The 18993-nt window shown below is 57.4% G+C and overlaps 7 protein-coding genes across 7 annotated transcripts; 4 read left to right on the top strand and 3 right to left on the bottom strand.

The window, feature by feature from the left end:
• Positions 1–584: 584 nt before the first annotated feature.
• Positions 585–2947, bottom strand: N656DRAFT_184259 (MFS general substrate transporter). The gene is made up of 4 exons (XM_064808794.1): positions 2515–2947; positions 1552–2452; positions 1332–1492; positions 585–1258 (listed from the first exon to the last, which is right to left on the bottom strand). The coding sequence occupies exons 1-4, from the start codon at positions 2815–2817 to the stop codon at positions 809–811; spliced, it is 1815 nt and encodes a 604-aa protein (XP_064668450.1). The 5' UTR covers positions 2818–2947; the 3' UTR covers positions 585–808.
• A 652-nt stretch (positions 2948–3599) lies between these two features.
• Positions 3600–6349, top strand: N656DRAFT_756506 (uncharacterized protein). Its single transcript, XM_064813119.1, has 5 exons — positions 3600–3925; positions 4182–4919; positions 4985–5224; positions 5277–5539; positions 5638–6349. Exons 1-5 carry the CDS (start codon positions 3804–3806, stop codon positions 6279–6281), a joined length of 2007 nt encoding a protein of 668 aa, XP_064668449.1. The 5' UTR covers positions 3600–3803; the 3' UTR covers positions 6282–6349.
• Positions 6350–6408: 59 nt separating this feature from the next.
• On the bottom strand, positions 6409–8228 carry N656DRAFT_781183 (uncharacterized protein). The gene has a single exon (XM_064815535.1). It carries the CDS (start codon positions 8112–8114, stop codon positions 6489–6491), a length of 1626 nt encoding a protein of 541 aa, XP_064668448.1. The 5' UTR covers positions 8115–8228; the 3' UTR covers positions 6409–6488.
• Positions 8229–9531: 1303 nt separating this feature from the next.
• Positions 9532–12973, top strand: N656DRAFT_712988 (L domain-like protein; the record flags this gene model as incomplete). Its single annotated transcript, XM_064811862.1, has 2 exons — positions 9532–11265; positions 11312–12973. The coding sequence occupies 2 exons, from the start codon at positions 9532–9534 to the stop codon at positions 12971–12973; spliced, it is 3396 nt and encodes a 1131-aa protein (XP_064668447.1).
• A 916-nt stretch (positions 12974–13889) lies between these two features.
• N656DRAFT_781181 (dolichol-phosphate mannosyltransferase subunit 3) lies at positions 13890–14805 on the top strand (the record flags this gene model as incomplete). Its single annotated transcript, XM_064815534.1, has 3 exons — positions 13890–13997; positions 14073–14141; positions 14215–14805. Coding segments are annotated over exons 1-3 (275 nt in total), but the record flags the coding sequence as incomplete, so codon positions are not given.
• On the bottom strand, positions 14754–17196 carry N656DRAFT_830415 (uncharacterized protein; the record flags this gene model as incomplete). The annotated part of the gene is made up of 2 exons (XM_064818602.1): positions 14944–17196; positions 14754–14887 (listed from the first exon to the last, which is right to left on the bottom strand). The coding sequence occupies exons 1-2, from the start codon at positions 17063–17065 to the stop codon at positions 14754–14756; spliced, it is 2256 nt and encodes a 751-aa protein (XP_064668445.1). The 5' UTR covers positions 17066–17196.
• A 491-nt stretch (positions 17197–17687) lies between these two features.
• Positions 17688–18942, top strand: N656DRAFT_846508 (uncharacterized protein; the record flags this gene model as incomplete). Its single annotated transcript, XM_064819232.1, has 1 exon — positions 17688–18942. The coding sequence occupies exon 1, from the start codon at positions 17794–17796 to the stop codon at positions 18940–18942; it is 1149 nt and encodes a 382-aa protein (XP_064668444.1). The 5' UTR covers positions 17688–17793.
• Positions 18943–18993: the final 51 nt, after the last annotated feature.

Here is an 18993-nt window from a genome sequence, read left to right as displayed (position 1 = left end):
GAGGGTTGGACAGGGGGGTAAGCAGAGGGCATCCAAAGTGCTACCCTATTGCGTAATATGGGGAGTGGTGTATGGGTTCGATGTGCTCCTTTGTTCTTGTTTCCCGGGGCTGCCTTTTTCTTTCTCTTCTCTATTGACTCTATTTAAGCTGCTTAGGTGGAAACGAAAAGGATTAGGAGCAGGAAGAAGGGCCCAGGATGCGGCTTATTTGGTGTTCGCTTGTGGACATCAACATGACAAGGAAATAAGAGTCTTGGTCTAGTGAAGGACCCGACCGGCGACAGGACACATACATGCGAGGTACTATACGTCGTACTTTGTCTCCTGATTTTCTTGTTTCCTCTTTTCCCTTTTCTGCCATTCTACCTTTCTGCCCTTCTCCCTTCTCCCTTCTCCCTTCATTCTGTTCTTCGTTTCCCTATATCGGTCACTCCAGTCTGGTTTCTGACAGCGTGTTTCTTGGTGCTTGGTATTAGTCTCGTTTAGTAGTACCTCTATGATTCGGAATTGGAATAAGTTAAACAGCAGGAAACTTATACATTGGCCACGAGCGAAATGCGCCCAGACTCCAAAGAAGGAAATGAGTATCTACCACATAGAGTGAAAGATGGGAGAGTGATGGCAGAGAAAAGAATGTCTGGCACTATAGAGGCGCTCAGCCATTAGCTTTACTCTCAACTCTACCAGATTTGCGCCATCACCGCTAACCGACCGGAGAGCGAACGCCGCGAACCAATCTCTACAAGTCTATAGATAGGTGCAAGGTATCTAGCTGTGCGGATAGTAGTCCTTCATGGCCTCTATGCCCTCAGTCTACGGATTTTAGCCCCCCGTCAGTCTCGGCCCTGTCTTCAGATTTCAGGGGCTTCTCCCTCGGTTGCTCCGCATCGACGACGGTGACCTTCTTGACCTTGCGCAGGTCGGTCCATCCAAGGAACATCGCCGAAAACACCGCTAGGCCCGTGACGGCAGCAGCCAGGTAGAAGACGTGGTCGACGGCGAGGGTGTAGGCCGCCAGCACGCCGGGCAGATCCCGCTCGCTGACGATGCTGCGGAAATGGGTCGCGCCGGCGGAAATGATTGCGGCAGCGTCTGCAAGGGGTGCTTGAATCGGTAGCTCGTGCTCCAGGATGGTCTGAAATACGGTATCGGACGCAGAAAGCATGATTGCGACGCCCAGGCTCTGGATAAAAACGACGGTCGACATGCCGATGGACAGCAGGTGCGGCTTGACGGCGACTTGAACGGCAAGAATCGGCTGCGAGGAAGAGTTAGTGTGCATTCTTAAGAGCATTCCTAAGAGTAGGGGATGTGCGACGGGTTTGGCCTACCATTTGCATGCCCACTCCGCGGCCGATACCATTGAGAATCTGGTATCCCACCCACCGCTCCGTAGGTGTGGTCGGAGTAAACGTCGAGTAGAGGCCGTTTGAGATTGCGCCCAAGGCACCACCGACCATGGCGTACGGTATGACGTACCCGGTCCGTTCAACTATCACACTTTGTTAGAAGCAAATCCCCGGGCAAGAAGAGCATGACAGCACTGCCTACCTAGCACACCTGACACTACCGCCGCCACAAGCTGGCTGAGAATGCTGGCCAATACGTAGACGCCGCTCATGATCGGGGTGGCACCGAAGACGGCCTGGAAGTAGATGGGTAAGAAGAACGACGCGGCATATACCGTGGTCAAGAGAAACCACTGAGTGAGTGCAGCAGCCCACAGAGCCCTCTGCCTGATCAAAGACAGGGGTATCAACGCCTCATCGCCGCGGTACCAATTCCAAACTCCCCAGACCAGCGCCGTACCCGCGGCACCACAGAACAGTCCAATGACGGTTGGAGAGTTCCACGGGTACTGACTGCCGCCCCACTGCAAGGCAAGCATGAGTTGAACAGCGGCCGGGGCGATGAGGGCGAACCCGACCAGGTCCAGTTCATGGTGGAGCCTCCTGAGAACGTCCAGCGGACGGGGCATGGCGAACTGATCCGGGATCGGAACGAGCAGCATGCCAAAAGCAACCACTGCCCCAATGGGCAGATTGACGTAAAAGCACCACCGCCAGGTCGAGTACGAGGTGAAGGCGCCGCCGATGAGCGGGCCGATGACGATGCCCAGCTGCGAACAGCCCATCATGATCCCCGTGAGGGACGGCCGCCGCTCCAGGGGTACGGCGGTGGCAATGATGACCAGACCGCCGTTCATGAGGCCGGAGCAGCCCATGCCCGCGACGGCACGTCCGACGATGAGCATGGCCGACGAGGTTGCCGCGCCGCAGATGAGGGATCCGAGCTCAAAGATGGCGAAGAAGACGAGGAAGGTGAACTTGGTGCTGAACTTGGCATAGATCTTGCCCGACAGCGGCTGGAACGCAGCGCTGGCCAGCTGGTAGATGCTCGCGTACCAGCCGACGTCTGAGAGGGAGCGGAATTCGTCCGTGATTCGAGGGATCTAAGCCGAAGAGTTAGCAAATCTCGGCACGAAAACCTCAAGTTGAAATAAACAGGACTTACGGCAGTAGAGATGATGGACGTGTCGATCATCATCAGAAAAACGGCGAGCGTGACGGACGATGTCAGCATCACCAGCCTCAGGCCACTCACATACTGGGGCACCTCGAGGGGATTCGCGGCGGTGGTCTCTTTGGCGGCATCCGTCGAGCTGGAATCGTCTTGCGGGGATACTACGTCTGCGGGCTGCGACTTGGCGGTTTCGGACGGAGGTGAGCCGGCCGCATGGCGGATGCTGCCGGTTAACGAGGCAGTATCTGCAGTATCCCGGACCGGCGCCGTTGATAGTGATGATGAATCGGCCATTACAACAAAAGATGTAATTATCTTGACACTACGGTCGAGATGAACGAACGAAAGAAAAATCGTGGTGCATCAGAAGTAGTAGCAAGGAAAGAAACAGTGCGCCATGGCTGTCAGATTTCATCGAGAGGCAGACCCGAGTGCCTGATGTAGGCATTGAAGGCCCGGTGATGTTGCTGGTGCGGGAACGGGAACGGGATTTATTTCCTGTTTGCAGGATCATTTGCCTGGGTAGCCAATATCCAAGCGGCGCACCGGCAGACTCAATTCCAATGGCATCCTGCCTGTTGAGCTGCGCGTTGCCCCTACAATGCTGCATGTGAGATTTACGATCTGATGTGGTTTGTCTGCATGTGCGTGCACGAGAGCCTGGGATAATGTCGTCTTGAGATCCATTCTACTCAGGTAGAAACGTTGAATATTTGTTTCCGTCAAGATACCAACTAACCTCGAACAGCCAGACACTTGCGGCCCTTGCCGCTTGGGGATATATGCTCAGAGCTGAAATGTACGACGTTGAATATGGAAGAGCCCGAGAGCAGGTACGGAGGTACGAACAACTTAGTGCGGGCCCACGTTGCTTTGCCCGTTAAGCTTTCTGTGGTGGCCCGTGGGATTTCCAGGTCCTTGGTCGGGCCCCACATCCCGACGGGGACTTCTTTCCAAGTCCGCGTCCAGCGGATTTCGGACCGCAAGAAATGTTCCCGAATCCCGTTCGTCAGCATCTGCTTCCCAACTCCCAACTTCTTCCAACCTTTGCTGATATTCATAACAAAAGCTGTTTGCCTCTCTTTTGCAGTGTCTCGCTGCCTAAATCCGACGGAGTTGACTGCATCCAATTACCAACTCCACCGACCAGATTGCTTGAAGCCTCGAAACAATGCATCGAGTATGAGAGCCATCGCAGGCCCGCATTCCTCTCAGCCCATCCTCATTCAACCCTAACCCTCATTAACCAAGACGTTTGTTTCCACCTCAACCGCCGTGCGATGAATCCCGATGCCGCAGCGTCGACAAACGGCACGCCGGCACCCTATGGGAGAGCATGCACGAACTGTGCTCGGGCGAAGTGCCGGTGCATTTACCGGACTGGCGGACCTGACTGTGAGAGGTATGGCTCTGGTGCTTGATACATAGGCCGGCGTTTGTCTTCTGGATTCTGTGTCTGGACATTGCAAACCCAGATCTGGCCAGAGAGATGCCGTGTCGGGAACATCCCGTCCCGGTTTAGTGCGTGTCGGGTCCGTGCTCTGAATGCCGGCATTGTGGATTCCGGGGGGCTTGTCCGGATCCGCTCCACTCCGCTGGAGAACATGGCTGAGACGGGACTCACCAATGGCGGGCTGTTCATGCTAACGTGTAAACAGGTGTCATCGACTAAAGAAGGAATGCATCCCATCTGTCTCTGTCCGAAAACGCAATGGCAAGCGCGCACATGTGTCGCGGGCAGCCCAGCTGGAAGCGAAGCTCGAGGACCTGGTTACGCTGCTCCGTCACCAGACCGGCCCCGCCGACAACATGAAGCCGCTTTCCCCCGCCAACACGGCCGGCAGTCTCTCCGTTGGCACACCCGCCGCAAGCGGTCTCTCAAACTCGAGCCACTCAGCAGAGAGCCCACCGGAGTTGGGCATCCACGCCGCGCTGCCTCCACAGAAACCAAACTGCAAACCTGGCAGGCTCCAGCCCGCTCCCGTCTCCTGTGGCTCTCTCCTGGGAACCCTCTTCCATTCGCCAGAGACGACGCGGTCGACGACCACCCCTCCTCCGCCACCTGCTCCGCCTCCTCCCGATCCCGTTGAGCTAGATCCCATTGCCGCCTGCATCTACCAGCCGACGCCCCGCGAAGCCGAGGAAAGCCTGGCAATTTTCCGCAAATTCATGCTTATTTTTCTGCCTTTTGTGTACCTCCCCGACACCATGACCTCGGAGAGGCTTAAAGAAGCGTACCCCTTTCTGTGGTTCAACATCATGACGGTCACCTGCAGGCACGTGGATCGCCGCCTCGTAATGAGTGCAGCCATCAAGAGGTTTTTGGCCAACAAGTTGATACTCGACCATGAGAAGAGCCTTGATCTTCTTCTAGGCATCTTGGTGATACTGGGGTGGTGAGTAGCCTTCCTTGACCGAACCATCCAGGAGGGCCATCGGCTAACCTACATCCACCCGACAGGACCCATTACCACTTCAAGAAGGACAAGCCACTTCTTTCCGTCTTGGCCTCCCTTGCAAAATCTCTAATCTATGACCTGGGCCTCAACAAGGTCCCCACTGAGCCGTACATTACCGCGTGCTTCAAATCCGTGGCCCCTCACTCGAGAGAACTGAAGGCGTTAGACTGCCAGCGCCCCCCGAGAGAGAAGACGAACGACGAGCGCCGGGCCGTACTTGCGTGCTTTTATCTTACCTCGCAGTCAGTACTTCCCACCTGATTTTTCACTCCCAGACACTGACCTGTTATCCAGAATTTCGCATTCCCTCAAACGGATGGATGCCCTGACCTGGACGCCCCACATGGAAGAGTTCCTTCAAACCCTTTCCCAGAAACCAGAATGGGAAGGCGATGAGTTGCTCGTGGCCCAGGTCAAGATCCAGCTGACCCTCGAGCAGCTGACCCGCGCCATTTCACAGTCAGCCGACGGTGTGCTCCCGGCCTATTATCTCTCGGCCCTCCGGACGCAGCTGCAGACCATCGAGGCTCAACTCCCTAACCATCTCCAGCAAAACGGTACGTCAACCACCATACTGCTCCCCCCCCCCCCCCCCCCCCCCCCCCCCCCCCCCCCCCCTCTGAACAACCAGTTATTCCTAACCTACCCCCACCAGACACCGTCCTCGGCCACAAATCCTACACGGACCTGGTCATCCAAGAAGCCGGCCTGGCAAAGCCCCGATTCCCAACCACCACCACCACCACCACCCTCAACGCAGGCATTCCCGACCTGCAGCGGTACGAAGCCATGGAGGGCTGTCTAAACGCCGTCAAGGAATGGTTTGACCGGCATTTCTCCATCCCGAGCTACGTCTACGAGGGCATGACCTTCAGCTACTGGTGCCACATGGCGCACTGCCTGTTATCACTCTACCGGCTTTCCGTCCTTGACGATCCAGCTTGGGATCTGCGCGCCGTGCGAGCCAAGATTGATCTGCTCGACGTATGCGACCGGCTGAAGGCCGGGTTCGAGCAGGTCGTTGAGGAGCGGGTGCGTGGGTTTGTCTCCTCCGTTGTCGAGGAGGACGGGTTCGCAAAGTTTGCGAAAATGCTGCTGGCGATTCGGAATAGTTGGGGAGCTGAGATGGCGGCTGCTGAGAAGAAATATATGCCGGGGGCGGCGACGGCGATGGCTGGCGACGCGCCGGTTACTGGTAATGAGCCGTTTCTGGATGGAATGGGTGGAATGCCGCTGTTTCAGAATGAGGATGAGTCCTGGATTGCGGGCATCTTTGATATGAATTGGGATTTCTCTTAGCCCATTTTTGCCCAGAGGATTGTTTGGGCAAGGTTTACCGACGCGCTTATGGAGGAAAAGAAAAAGGCGGGGGAGGAGGAGGGGGCGGGGGGGGGTGGGGGGGGGGAGGGGGTCGGATATGACGCTGGCGATCTCCGGATAGGACCATCCATTCACCAGCGATTCTAACCCATCTACCACCCGGGGGTCGTTAAATCGCTTGAAGTCCTAGACGCAGCCTCTCTTCACCTCTCTCTTGCGGCCGCGCTCGATGTCACCGACCTGCGGCTGGATACCACTGGCTCGCAACATGGTGTGCCTCGCTGTCCTTCCTCCGATCTGCGACACGCGACAGACATTCGCCGCCCTCGATCTGTCACCTCCGGGTATCATGAACTCAGGGAGATCAGGACTTGGCATAGTCGAGACCACGCTCGCCGCCGTCGCCATCTCGGTCGCGTCCGGGTAATACAATGACGACACGCGGTAATCGCTTGAACTGGCCACCGGGAAGGTCTCGCTCAGCGGCGAAACGGAATAGGTCTCCGTTGGTCGCTGCGGTTGTGGTTGCGGTTGTGGTTGCGGTGGTGCAGGAGACGGGTACCCTCCCGGCCCTTGCCCGGCGACGGGTACGGGAACGGGGGCTGGGAGGAGCACGTAGCCGGTCGCCGACTGGAGATCCATGTTCCAGCTCGGGCTTGGGCTCGGCCATTGCCATTGTTGCCCGGCATCGGCATATGGCCCCGCACCGCCATGCTCTCCGTGGTCCGCATGCCATCCAGGCAACAGTACTGTTCCCCCTCCCCCTTCCTCACCAATTTCAGCGCTACCGCTACCCATCCCGCCATTCCCTGCTTGAAACCCAGCTCCAGCATTCCCGTCCCCAAACATGGTTGCACCTGCCCTCCCACCTGTCATCACACCGCTAGACCCCCGCGGTGGTTGGGAGTAACCCGCCGTCACCATCTCAGCCCCACGAACCCCGCCCTGGCGCCGCCGCCGCCACCGCCAGAGCAGAAATGCCGCCCCCGCCAGCAACAACAGCCCGCATACCGCGCCTGCCGTGGCGCCTGCCGCCGCACCCGCTGAGAGGGCGCCGCCTCCGCCTCCGCTCCCGTCACCGTTTGCTGCGCTCTGTTGGGTGATGGTGCTTTCTGACGAGGATGAGGATGTAGAGGTGGAACACGAGGAGGGTAGGGTTGGGGGACTTGAAGTGCTGCTGCTGGTGGAGAATGGCGGTTGCGTGGTTGAAGTGGTTGAAGAGGAGGAGAAGGAGAGGGAAGATGAGGCGGAGGAAATGGAAGAGGTGGTGGTGGTTGCAGGACGGGCAGTTAAGGTGATTGTGATGGCACTGCTGCTGCTGCTGCTTCGTCTCGTGGTGCGGATCGTTCCGCTGCTGCTGTTGTCGCCGCCGTCTTCTTGCGGGGATTCCGAGGTTTGGGGCCGGAAGGTGGTGGTGCTCGTGGGCCTGTTTACTGGGCTTAGGGTCACGATTCGTACGGATGTCTCGATTTGGCGGGGCCTTCTTATCATCTTATGAGCTGTGGTGAGGATGGTATGTTTGCGAGATTTGTCTCCCGACATAAGTAGCCAGGCCCGAGTGCTGCTGTTGCTGTCTGAGATGTTAGGGATTGCGCCGCCGCTGCCGAAGTGATGCCTGCACCCGCAACGGTCAAGAGCAGAGTCTGTGCCGGCTTCATCGGCTCGTGTTGCTCTTTTCGTCTTTTCTCTTGCGCCGCCAGGGCTCGCTCTCGTCTGGTTATGGATACTGCCGCGCTGCGGTGGTGCGGATCTTGTATGGCATCCTCGCTGACTTGCATCTGTAGATATCACGCTCAATGCAGAGTCGGGCATGCGGGTAATGATTGTACTTGTCTTATCGGTCTAGGAAATGGACGAGGCAAACACTCAAGAGAAGGCAGTGCAAAGGAAGAAACTTGTGCTGCCAGGCACTTCTCACAGGATCCATAAGCGTCTCGTGTCTTGATCCTTCCTTGGATCGCAACCTACGCGTCAGCATGATGGGTTGTGCTTGCTGGCCACCAGTTTCCTAGGCCCGGGGAACCCCACGGTACAGTTATCGGGTTCTTCCACTTCTGTTGATTGCTACCAAGACCTCGGATTTTCCTCGTGATATCCATGTTTCACAGTTTCGAGTGCCGCTCTGCGCTGCACGGTGATGCCACTCATGTTTGGACACTTATACGGCACTGTCCGAACGTATGTACTCGGTAGTAGTAGACTGATTGCCAGGCAAACGTTCCAAGAAGGCGGTTGATGTAGTGGCGGCAGTAGACTCTGAAAGTGCGAGGTTTGGGATTCCAGATCGGACTGGTGGGGTAACTCAGGGCCGTTGTGTTACGGACTGCGGCAGCTCCTCGCGTTCAACCGGTCTGACGGGTCCGGTGGCGGACCGCACCCGGCCCGTTCGGTGGGGTTCCGGCATGGTCCAGGCCGGCAATTGGCAATAAGTATCAGTACCTTCGTAGCGGTGTTCTCCGACGCTCGTCTTGAAGCCCTCCGCTTCCAGCCTTGTGATTGCAGGTGTACGTTAATGCGGCTTAGGATAGAAAGATGGTCACGTATGAATATAAACCGCGAACCGCTTAATCCAGCTGTTGGTTCCCTTTTATTGTCAACTGACTGGAAGCATGGTGTTCTTGCTTTTTCGGTCACAGTACCTGGCCTTGGCGTCAACCTACACTGTAGAGGGTACGGAGTGCAGTAGTTATTGTACTCAGTACTCATAGTGAGAAAGATGGGAAGAGGAGAAGGACAAAACGACAGAAAACTTGAGAACCTTCAGTTAGCGGGCAATCATGACGACAGGATGCGCTCTAAAGTGTAGGTATAGTGTGACTCAAGGCTCGGTTAACGGCGTGGACGGTTGACGCTGAGCTGAGCGTGGTCTGGATTCTGGAACCTCCACCTAGAAGCACCTGGGGATTGGGGAAGCCGCCAACCTCAGCCCTGGAACGCGCTAACGCGCTATCGAGCCAACGAAAGAAGCTGCATCACCGCCGATCCGCATTTTGTCAAGCCCAAGCTCTTTTCCTGAGCTCAACCAACAAACGCTAGCCGGGCAATGTCCCGGCTCCTCCCCTTCTGACTCTGCTCGCCCAATTTCTCTCTTCGCAGCTTTGTTTCCGCATGAGTGGGCTTCATTAGTTGGTGCCATTGGGTCTCGGGAACCCTTCCTGTGAAAGCAATCGACAATACCTCGTTCCTCGCTGTTCGCTCCCTCCTACTACGCTGCTTCCCGTCAGAAAAGATGGACGAATCGCGCCAAACCAAACAGAGCGGCATCCCTCGGCCGTCAAAGATTCCAACGACAGCTTCCAAGCTTCCGGTTCCCCGATCGAACTCCGTCCGAGCCTCTCCGTCGCGAGAATCCCTAGGCGCCAGTACGGGCAGCTTGCGAAACCCCAAAGTTCGGCCGACCCCTTCGCGCGACCAATTAGCAACTCCTACAGCGACGGCGAGTCGCCCTCCGCCGTCTGCGGCTCCTTTGCGCGCTGTTTCGTCACCGCAAAGCCGGCCAACGAGAGCTGGGCTGGACGCTGCCAAGGGAGGTGGTCAGCTCCCGAGTCAAGAGGCTCGGTCAGGTCCCGCAATCCGCGGCTCGCTCCGGCAACAACGTTCTCAGCAATGGCTTTCATCTGCTGCTATGCCGCAAGAGGACAATGTTTCAGGGGGCTCTGTGGCTGCCGGAAGTGAGGATAATGCCGGCGAGTCGACCTTTCCGGCCTCCGCATCAAAGGTACGTCCCTCGCTCGCCGAGAGGACGATCGAGACCTTGTCTCGCTTGCCCTCGTCTCCTTCTGTCAAAGGAAAAGGCGCCGCGTCATTCTACGACACGGCAATTGCAATGAGGTCGCCCACCCGGCCAGGACCAAGTCGTCAGTCAGACGGGTCAGGTGGGCGATCGAGGGCTGGCAGCAGACCAGGTTCCAGCTGCGGCTTGGATGATCCAATCTCTAATCCTCAGTCCCAGATCGGCGCACATAGTGCGCTCTCCGCCGCCGAAGGCACCCCTTTGCGCAACAGGCGCAGCGTCCAGTCTTCCCACCCGCCGCCTGTGAAGACAACACCAGCAAAAGCGGTTCGAGCATCAATCCATGGGTTGCAGACGCCCAACGCGATCCCTGTCCCGCGCTCGTTGACGCCCAGCCCGGACAAGCGCACCCATGATCTTCCCGCGCCTACGTCTGGCGCAAAGACCTTGGCCTTGCGTCCAACTAAAAGGCCATCGGTCAATGGCCTGTACAGGAAACCGTCGGCGCCGGCGCTTGGGAAGACGGCTGCTGCTCAGGCGCCCAGAAAGGCCTCCACGGCCTCGCAAAGATCATCGGCAACCTCAAACGAGGGAACCGCCCCTTCGGGCTCGTCAATTGCATCGGCAAGCACGGCAACCACCAACGATGGTAGTGAACCTGGCCAGACGTACAGGAAGACATCAGCAGCTCTGCGCGAGCAAATTGCCAAGGCCAAAGCAGCCAAGCGAGCCGCCGCCTCACGACAATCCTCTTCATCGCATCCGGAATCCCTGTCTGAAGAGCCTCCGCTGGTTCCCACAGACACCACGTTTGACTTTGGCCTGTCCAACGACCCATTCAACCAACACCGGGACGACAAGTCGCAGGCTAAGGTGTTGCACGGCCGCCTGGAGTCTGCCAGAACGAGCGGGCGGCTGAATATCGCCGCCATGGGCTTGAGAGAGATCCCAGCCGATGTGCTAAACATGTACAATCTCGAGTCCGTTGGCCGACCGGGCGCAGCCTGGGCCGAGAGCGTCGATCTCACTAGATTTGTCGCTGCCGACAACGAGCTGGAGATGATCAATGACTCGGTGTTTCCCGACGTCGACCCGCAAGAGTTTATGGATGACGAGGACCCACAAGGAAACATATTTGCCGCTCTGGAAACGCTTGATCTCCACGGAAATATGTTAGTCGCCTTACCTATGGGCCTGAGACGGTTGTCCCTGCTGACTTCCCTCAACCTGGTAAGTCCCTGTGTACACTTGTGGTGAAGCTAGCTAACGTTGGCAGTCACTCAACCGACTGGCCAACAACAGTCTTGAAGTAATTTGTCAGATTACCTCGTTGAAAGATTTGAAGATAGGAGGCAACCTCCTCTACGGACCGTTGGATCCTTGCTTCTCCAACCTGGAGAATCTCGAGATACTGGACCTGCACAGCAACAATATCTCGTCCCTGCCGTCAAACTTTGGCAATCTTTCGCGTCTTCGGATTCTGAATATTAGCGAGAACAGCCTCGAAGATTTGCCCTTTGAGATATTAGCAGGGTTGCCCTTGACTGAGTTAAACGCCCGCAAGAATCAACTCAACGGCACACTAATCCGGGATTCGGTCGACTCTTTGCCAACACTTCAAACTCTGGACATTTCGTCGAATCAGCTGGTCCACATTTGCTCCCCGGGAACTTCGGTCACGATGCCCGCCTTGCAGCAGCTGTGCGTGTCAATGAACCGTCTCCAGGCCTTGCCTGACATTAGCGGCTGGACTAGCCTTCTCACCCTGGTCGCTGACGAGAACAACATCAACGCTATTCCTGATGGCTTCACGGCACTTGAAAACCTGAGATCTGTCGACTTTTCTAGCAACGACATTCGGGTCGTCCCCAATGAGGTCGGGCGGATGGAGAACCTTGCACTGCTCCGGCTGAGCGGCAATCCGCTGCGGGAGAAGAAGTTTAGCTCCATTAGCACTGAAGAGATGAAGGCAATCCTTCTTGAGCGGCTTGAACCACCTCCCGAGGAGCCTCAAGATGAACCCGAATCGTCTGTAGCAGCTGCCAGCAATCCAGATCCAGCAACCAGCGATATGGCCGCGCCTGGCACCAACCACGGCGCTCCTGGACAGGATGACCAAGATGACAGCCGCTCCGACTTGGACGATTTTGCAACACCCCCGACTTCGGCTCCAGGCTCACCGGTCAGCACACGCTCCCAAACCATGTCCGGACAGATGTGGCCGGTCAAGTCGGGCGGCGTGCTCGATCGATCCAACACGCAGTCCTCTTCTCTCCACCCGGTCATCTGCTCCAAAATAGCCACAACCCACAAGATCTACGAGGCCCAGCTGCACCACAACCTTTTTGCCTCGCTACCCGAGTCGCTCACCTTCTTCGCCGAGACCCTGACCGCCTTGTCGCTCGCATACAACCAGCTCGTCGGGGAGAACTACCTCGGCGCCATCAGCGGCAGCGGCAGCGGCGTGCTCGAGCTCCCCGCCCTGAAAGAGCTCAACCTCGCCCACAACCACATCACCAGCCTCAGCCCGCTGATCGCGCACCTCCGCGCGCCGAACCTGCAGAAACTCGACCTCAGCTTCAACCGCGTCGCGGCCCTGCCCCAGGGCTCGCAGCTACGCGACACCTTTGGGAACCTGACGGTCCTGCTCGTCTCCAACAACCACCTGGCCGACCTGGAGCCGGATTCGATCCGCGGTTTGAGAGTGGTGGATGCCAAGAACAATGACATTGCCCACCTCAACCCGCGCATCGGTCTCCTGGGTGGTGTGCTGGAGCGGCTGGAGGTGAGTGGGAATAGGTTCCGCGTCCCGAGGTGGAATGTGCTGGAGCGCGGGACTGAGGCCACACTTAGGTGGTTGAGAGGCAGGGTCCCTGTTGCTGAGATGGGCGCTTGGAAGGAGAATGGTGGTGAGGAGGGGGAGGAGGATTTGGATTGAGTAGGATATCAGTTTGTTTGGTGTGGGTTAGTTGGTTTCGGTATTCGCGGATCTCAGCATGGTGTTGGTCTTAGAGTTGCTTTGGGTGTTTTCCTTTGCCTGGTACTTTGCGGTGTGTGTATATTCTAATACCTCCTGGCTGGCTTGTTTGTAATGGCTGCGCGTATGAGCCGGGCCATTGCTGGAGAGCGTTTTCTGTTGGACAAGTGTTCGATATGGTGTATTAATATTAATGGTTGGATGGCGGGCAAGCTGGGGAGGACGGGATGCCTGCAGGAACGGTTCCCAGGGAAAATGGGTTGCTTCATTCCCAGCTGTTTGTCTTGTACTTTCCGAGTCCCGTCCATAACTGTAAAGTATTTGGTTAGACCTTCTCCTCGTCATAGTGCCCTCGCTTGAGTGATGGGCGACAAGCGCCATGGGCTGCGATTGTCAGGATAACCGAGTCCGCCTGAGCGCAAGGCTACACGTTAGGCCTCATTTCCAGTACCCCATAAAGAGTATACCCGTTGGCTCGTCACTTAGTTCGTGAGAAGTGACGAGCCAAGGGGTCTCGAGCTCGTCCGCCGACAATAACGCTGAGGGTCCAACCATGCCGGAGTAATCCTATCAGCGGTCGTTTCAACTTGTAGGTTAAGATGCGGAAGCAACCCTAACCCTCTTTACCCCTGCCAAGCCTAGACCCTGAACAACAGGCGAAGCCGCGAAATGCATGCTGCAATGCGACTCGAACTTTCCGAAAAGTGACCTGTCCTCGAAGGAAGCTACGTCGTTCGCAGCACAACACCATTGATCTCGTTTTCCAAGCAGCCAGTCCACAATCTGTAAGCCTGACCCATGTCTTCCAGATCCCAGGAGCGCCTCGCACGGCGTTGCCCACGCAAACTCGGAACTCCAACCACTGACGCATGTGCAGCGGTGTTCATCTCAGTCCTGCTCCCCATCGCACCAAACAACAAGAAAGCGACACAACACCATGACACGCGCACAACAAACCATTTCCCTTGCGCTCCTCGTGAGCTCCGTACGTTGTCAATCCACTTCACGATAAGCCAGCCGCATAGCGCAAAAACTAATTTACCGCTCGCACGAACAACAGCTCTACCTCTCCCTCTACCTCGAGCTCATCCCCCTCCCGGCCGTCATCCAGCAGGACATTGTGCCCGTGGTGCGTCAACCCCACCCCACCCTTACCGAATCAATTTGTGGGATATTTATTTACACCTGCAAAAATAAACTAGCTCCCGTTCTGGTTCCTCGTCTCGTTCGGCGCCTGGCTGCTCTTCCGCCTCGGATGGGGCATGCTCACCTTCCGCGACACGCCCGAAGCGTACGCCGAGCTGATGAACGAGATCAAGATGGCCAAAGCGGATTTGAGGGCGAAGGGTGTTGATGTTGACTAAATAGAACAAAAGGATCGGGTCAGGGAAAAGGGATTGTTTTGATATTCTTGTGGGGAGTGGACCTCCTGTGCGAATTAATTGGCGATGGCCGGGGATAATCGTCTGTATAACTGGAATAATGAGCATGTCCACAACGGATTGGCGTTGAGCGTGATTCTGGACGGGAGGGAGGGCCGGCCCGAGCAGGGCGGCGGATGTGCTCCCTGCTGGCACCGAGTAGCACGAATTGACTACGGGGTCTGTGTTGCAGTCAAGCGATTCCATACACTCAACTGCTGGCCGTCTGCTGCCGAGTGGCCCCTCTTCAAACGCAATTCCAATCCGAATGCTTACGGTCTACTTCAACAGAACTCCTTACATGCCCATACAGACTCCGGTCATGCCATTTGGGCCCCCGCAAGCAAACAAGCCACCGTCCTTACAGCATTGAGCGGGTCCTCGCCGCCCTGAATGAGCTCGTCAAATAAACCCGGAATTCCGGAAAGCCGGCCTCTCTCGTCGCTTTGATGCCCTGCACACAGTTAGCAACATAATCCTCGAACAAGAACCCTTTGGGTTGGAACTCACACTTCCCGGGCAGGCCAACCAGCACGCCAATCTCACTCCTCGCCTCGCCAGTCCAGTCAAACTTGATCCGCCACTGCACTCTCAAGGTAGACCCCTCGTCTGTCCCTCCTCCGCCATCGAGTACCGGAATATCATAATCCATATTCGTGCGGCCCATATATGGAAGGAGATCCGCAGCCTCGTATTTCGCACCATCCTCCTCCTCCCCGCCTTCAGCCCCGTCCTCATCATCACCGTTTTTCCCCTCTTGCCCCTCCTCTCCCTCATCGTCCACCCGTCTCCTCCTCCTCCTCCTCCGGCCCCACCCACCCCACCCCTGTCTGCCCATCCTCTCCCCTCTAGCCCTCAACCTCGCAACCATAGCCCCCAACCCAGCCATCTTATCACCACCACCATCACCCTCAGCAGACCGCAACTCCCGCTCCAGGACAAGCCACACCCTAGCCCTTTGGACCGCCACGCGCAGCCACTCGCCCATGGCCCAGGCAAGGACAGTCACGTTGTGGTACAGCGGCCCCGTCCTGCGGCGACGCGGTGCATCATCTTTGTTAGCCGCCGCCACCGCCGCCTTCTCACCGTCCCTGCGTCCTCCGGGTGGTGGTGGAGGTGGAGTGACAATCTGCTCGACAAACGGCGCCAGCTCCCCCGCGGCGCTGGGGTCGAGCCGCGGCACGGATAGGTCCGTGATGCGCAGCGTCGATGGGTCGACAGTCATCTCGATGCGCGCCGCGAACAGGCCGCGTAGCGATGACGATGACGACGACGACATGGCGGTTATGCTGTGCTTTTGGAGCAAAATGTGGGTGGTGGTATCGGATGAGTTGGGGGTGGTGGTGTGGGTTTGGGAGGGAACGGAGATAAGAGAGATGTGCGAGGTAAATGTCAGCGGGGTGAAGACCTGCAGATAAGGGAGGGCTTCGGAGGCGGACATTGGGATCGGGCGGTGGGAAATGGGGTCGGTGAGCTTGGGAGTTTCTTTTTCCGTGTTCGGGGGTTGGGGTGCAGGTACTGGTGGTGCAGCGGGCTTGGGCTTGCTAAAGGGGAGGAAGGCGATCGGGTCAAGGGCCGAGGCGAGCAGATCTGTTGATTGGGACTGTACGTCGTGATCCGGTTCTTCTGGCGGCAGAATGGTGCGGCGGAGGAAGTCGAGGATTTCGTGTTTGTTGGGGGGAGGGGAAGCTTCGCGTTTGGCGAGGTGGGCTTGGTGGATGCGTTCGCTCTCCCTGCTTGCGATGTCTATGTCGCGTTCGAGTTGGCTGATCTCGGCGAGGAGAGAATCGAGACGCTTCTTTTTCTCGGCGTCTGGATCCGGGGGTTTGAGACCGCGCAGCTCGGCAGTGGTTGGTGCTGGAGCAGCCGCTGCCTGATCCTCTCTGACAGGAAGATGGAATTCTGGTGGCGCTCCTTTTCGAGGCAGTCCAGGGGGGCGCGAGGGGGGCGGTTTCAGGGGCGAGGAGCTCTTAATGTTCTCGGCCAAGCTCTTGTTCCGCCTTGGTCGCCTCGAGGGCGTGTTGTGTATGCCAGATGGGGGCGTGCTGACAACGGGATCAGGGTGCTCCGGCGTTGGGGGTAGCTCCGGCTCTGGAACAACAACCTCTGGGAGCACGCCAAGATTAGTTCGTCGTAGGCCGCGTCTAGCAATAGAATTCAAAATCTCTTCGTCGTCATCAGGGCCAGGCGGTGGGAGTGGTCTGGGAGTTGGCCTCGTCGTCGACGCGTGGGTGGGCCCCAGCCGTCTCGGCGGAGACCGCAAAATGCTGCCCTCTTCCGGGCCTCGTTGGGCACCGCCATCGCGGGCTGCAGAACGTAAGTCAAGGCGAGTCCTCAAGGCCCGGGCTAGACTCCCGGTGCTATCGGGAGTGACGGCGCGCGGTGCAGAACCAGGGGCATCCGGAGGGGAGGAGCGCAGTCTCCTAGTTTGAGCTTCCCGTCGTCTCAGAACCTCGGGGTTGAATCTGCCTAGACTTGCCCTAGTTGGCGACGCAAACGAGGGTCGAGTTGGTGAGGCAGAGAGGCGTGGCGGGGCATCTTGCGGTGTTGTCGACTCCGACTCCTCGGCAGGTTGGATTGGGATTGCGGTCCGCGGCGATGTTCTGCGTCTTTTGGGCGCCGAGGTTTCCATCTTGGCGCAATTGGGTTCCTGACTATACTACCATGGTCGCATCCACCCTCGGCGCGAGATTTGGCCTGGCGACGCGTTGAACTGTGCGTGTTCGGTCTCGTTACCTCGAGCCTAGTGCGCATCCATGTTTTGTTTGGAAATTGCGATTCTTGGGGAGCTTGAGGTGGGACAGTTGACTTAATGACTTAAGTCGAATCCCGCACTGTGTACCCAGTCAATGTAGTACTGGAGGTATTGTACAGGATCTGTTGAAAAATGTACTGTCTACATCGACGATCGTACATCCCCTAGCGGCACCACGACCTTTTACTATGATGATGCACGAGACCCTAAAACTCCAGCAAAAATGAATTCTAATCTTAGAGCGCAATCAAGTCTCTCGCTTCTCTGCGCTTTCGCATCCTCTTGGTCTTGTCATCCTGCTACTCCTACTCAGTTGTGGATCACGTGCTCTGCTGATTTACACTGTGTGCTGAGTACTACACTTACTTCGTGACCTGTCCGTACCTATCTGGAATTGAGGTTGATTGGTGCTCAATGACGTTGACCCTCGGCAAGCCGGAACCCTGTTTGGACCCAGAAAAAAGTCAAATGCAATCGTTCGATAACAAACTTGTTGACTGCAATTCTTGCCCAGTTCTCAATCAACTCTTTACAACACCTCAGAAGCGTGTCGCCTGCAGCGTCTACTGCAGCAACAACAACTCATTTCAGCACAAAACTAAAAGATGAGGAGAAGTGTCTTCTGCGCGCGGCCGGCGCATGCCGTGTACCGCGTCTTTGGCAATCGACAGCCCCGTCGCACCTTTGCCACGCTCTCTACCAAGGACGACAGCCCGCCGTCGCCGATTGAGCCGTCCAAGGAGCAGGCACATCCGATAGGCCCGTTCTATGAGAGCATCCTCCGCACTCCGCAGCCGATTCCCAAGGAAAAGCCCGAAATACCACCCGTGACTTCGCAAAATTCCCCGGCGGCGGAAGCACCAAAGCCCGCAGCCGAGCCATCCAAGCCCGCTCCGGAGGAGACGCCGGCCAAAGCCTCAGCAGACACCGCAACACCAACAACAGCAGAAGAGAAGGCCAAGCCCGCCGCACGACGCACTCGAAAAGCAAAGCAACCGGCCGCTGATGACACCACCACCAAGTCGGTCCCCTTCTCCTCCACCACTACCACCTCTTCTTCTTCTTATCCCTCCCCACCACCACAATCTGCCCCCGGACCCGCCCTCTTCCCACAAGCAAGTCAAGCAGAGCAAACGGACGAACCGTCATCTAACAGCGACGTACAGGCCCGCGCCCGCGTCGTCTTCGGCTCACGCCTAGCGGGTCCCGCCGAGCGCGCCGAGCGGCTGGAGCGCATCCGCCGCGAGAGCCGGCTGATCGCGGGCGTGCTCGTTCCCCCCAAACCCGAGGAGCCCGACAACTGCTGCATGAGCGGGTGCGTCAACTGCGTGTGGGACCGGTTCCGCGACGAGATGGAGGACTGGGCGGACAAGAGCGCCGAGGTGGAGCGCCGGTTGCGGGCGCGCGCTGCTGCCGAGTCCAAAGAGGGGGAGGAGGGTACCGGCGTGCTCGAGGTCACCGGGGAGAGTATGGCTGCTGCTGATGATGCTGGAAGGCGGCAGGGAGAGGGGTTGGGGTTCCATCAGGAAGCGGAGGATAGGGGCGCCGTTAGCATGGATGATGACGGGGGCGGGTCGGTGGATAATTGGGTCCCCTTGGATAGTCCCACTGCGCCTGCTGCTGGGAAGAGGATAAGCAAGGACTTTTGGGACGAGGAACTGTATAAAAATCTGCCGGTGGGTATTAGAGAGTTTATGAAACAGGAAAAGAGGCTCAAGGAGAAGCATATGAGAGAAGGGTCGCTTGGGGGGTGATAGGGTTGTCTGCCGGCTTGTACTATATGATATCCAGAGTCGAGCGTGGTG

Source organism: Canariomyces notabilis (genome assembly GCF_033297395.1).
Source record: "Canariomyces notabilis strain CBS 508.74 unplaced genomic scaffold N656scaffold_17, whole genome shotgun sequence".
Classification (NCBI taxonomy): Eukaryota; Fungi; Ascomycota; class Sordariomycetes; order Sordariales; family Chaetomiaceae; genus Canariomyces; species Canariomyces notabilis.
This window is presented reverse-complemented; position numbering and strand designations above follow the sequence as displayed.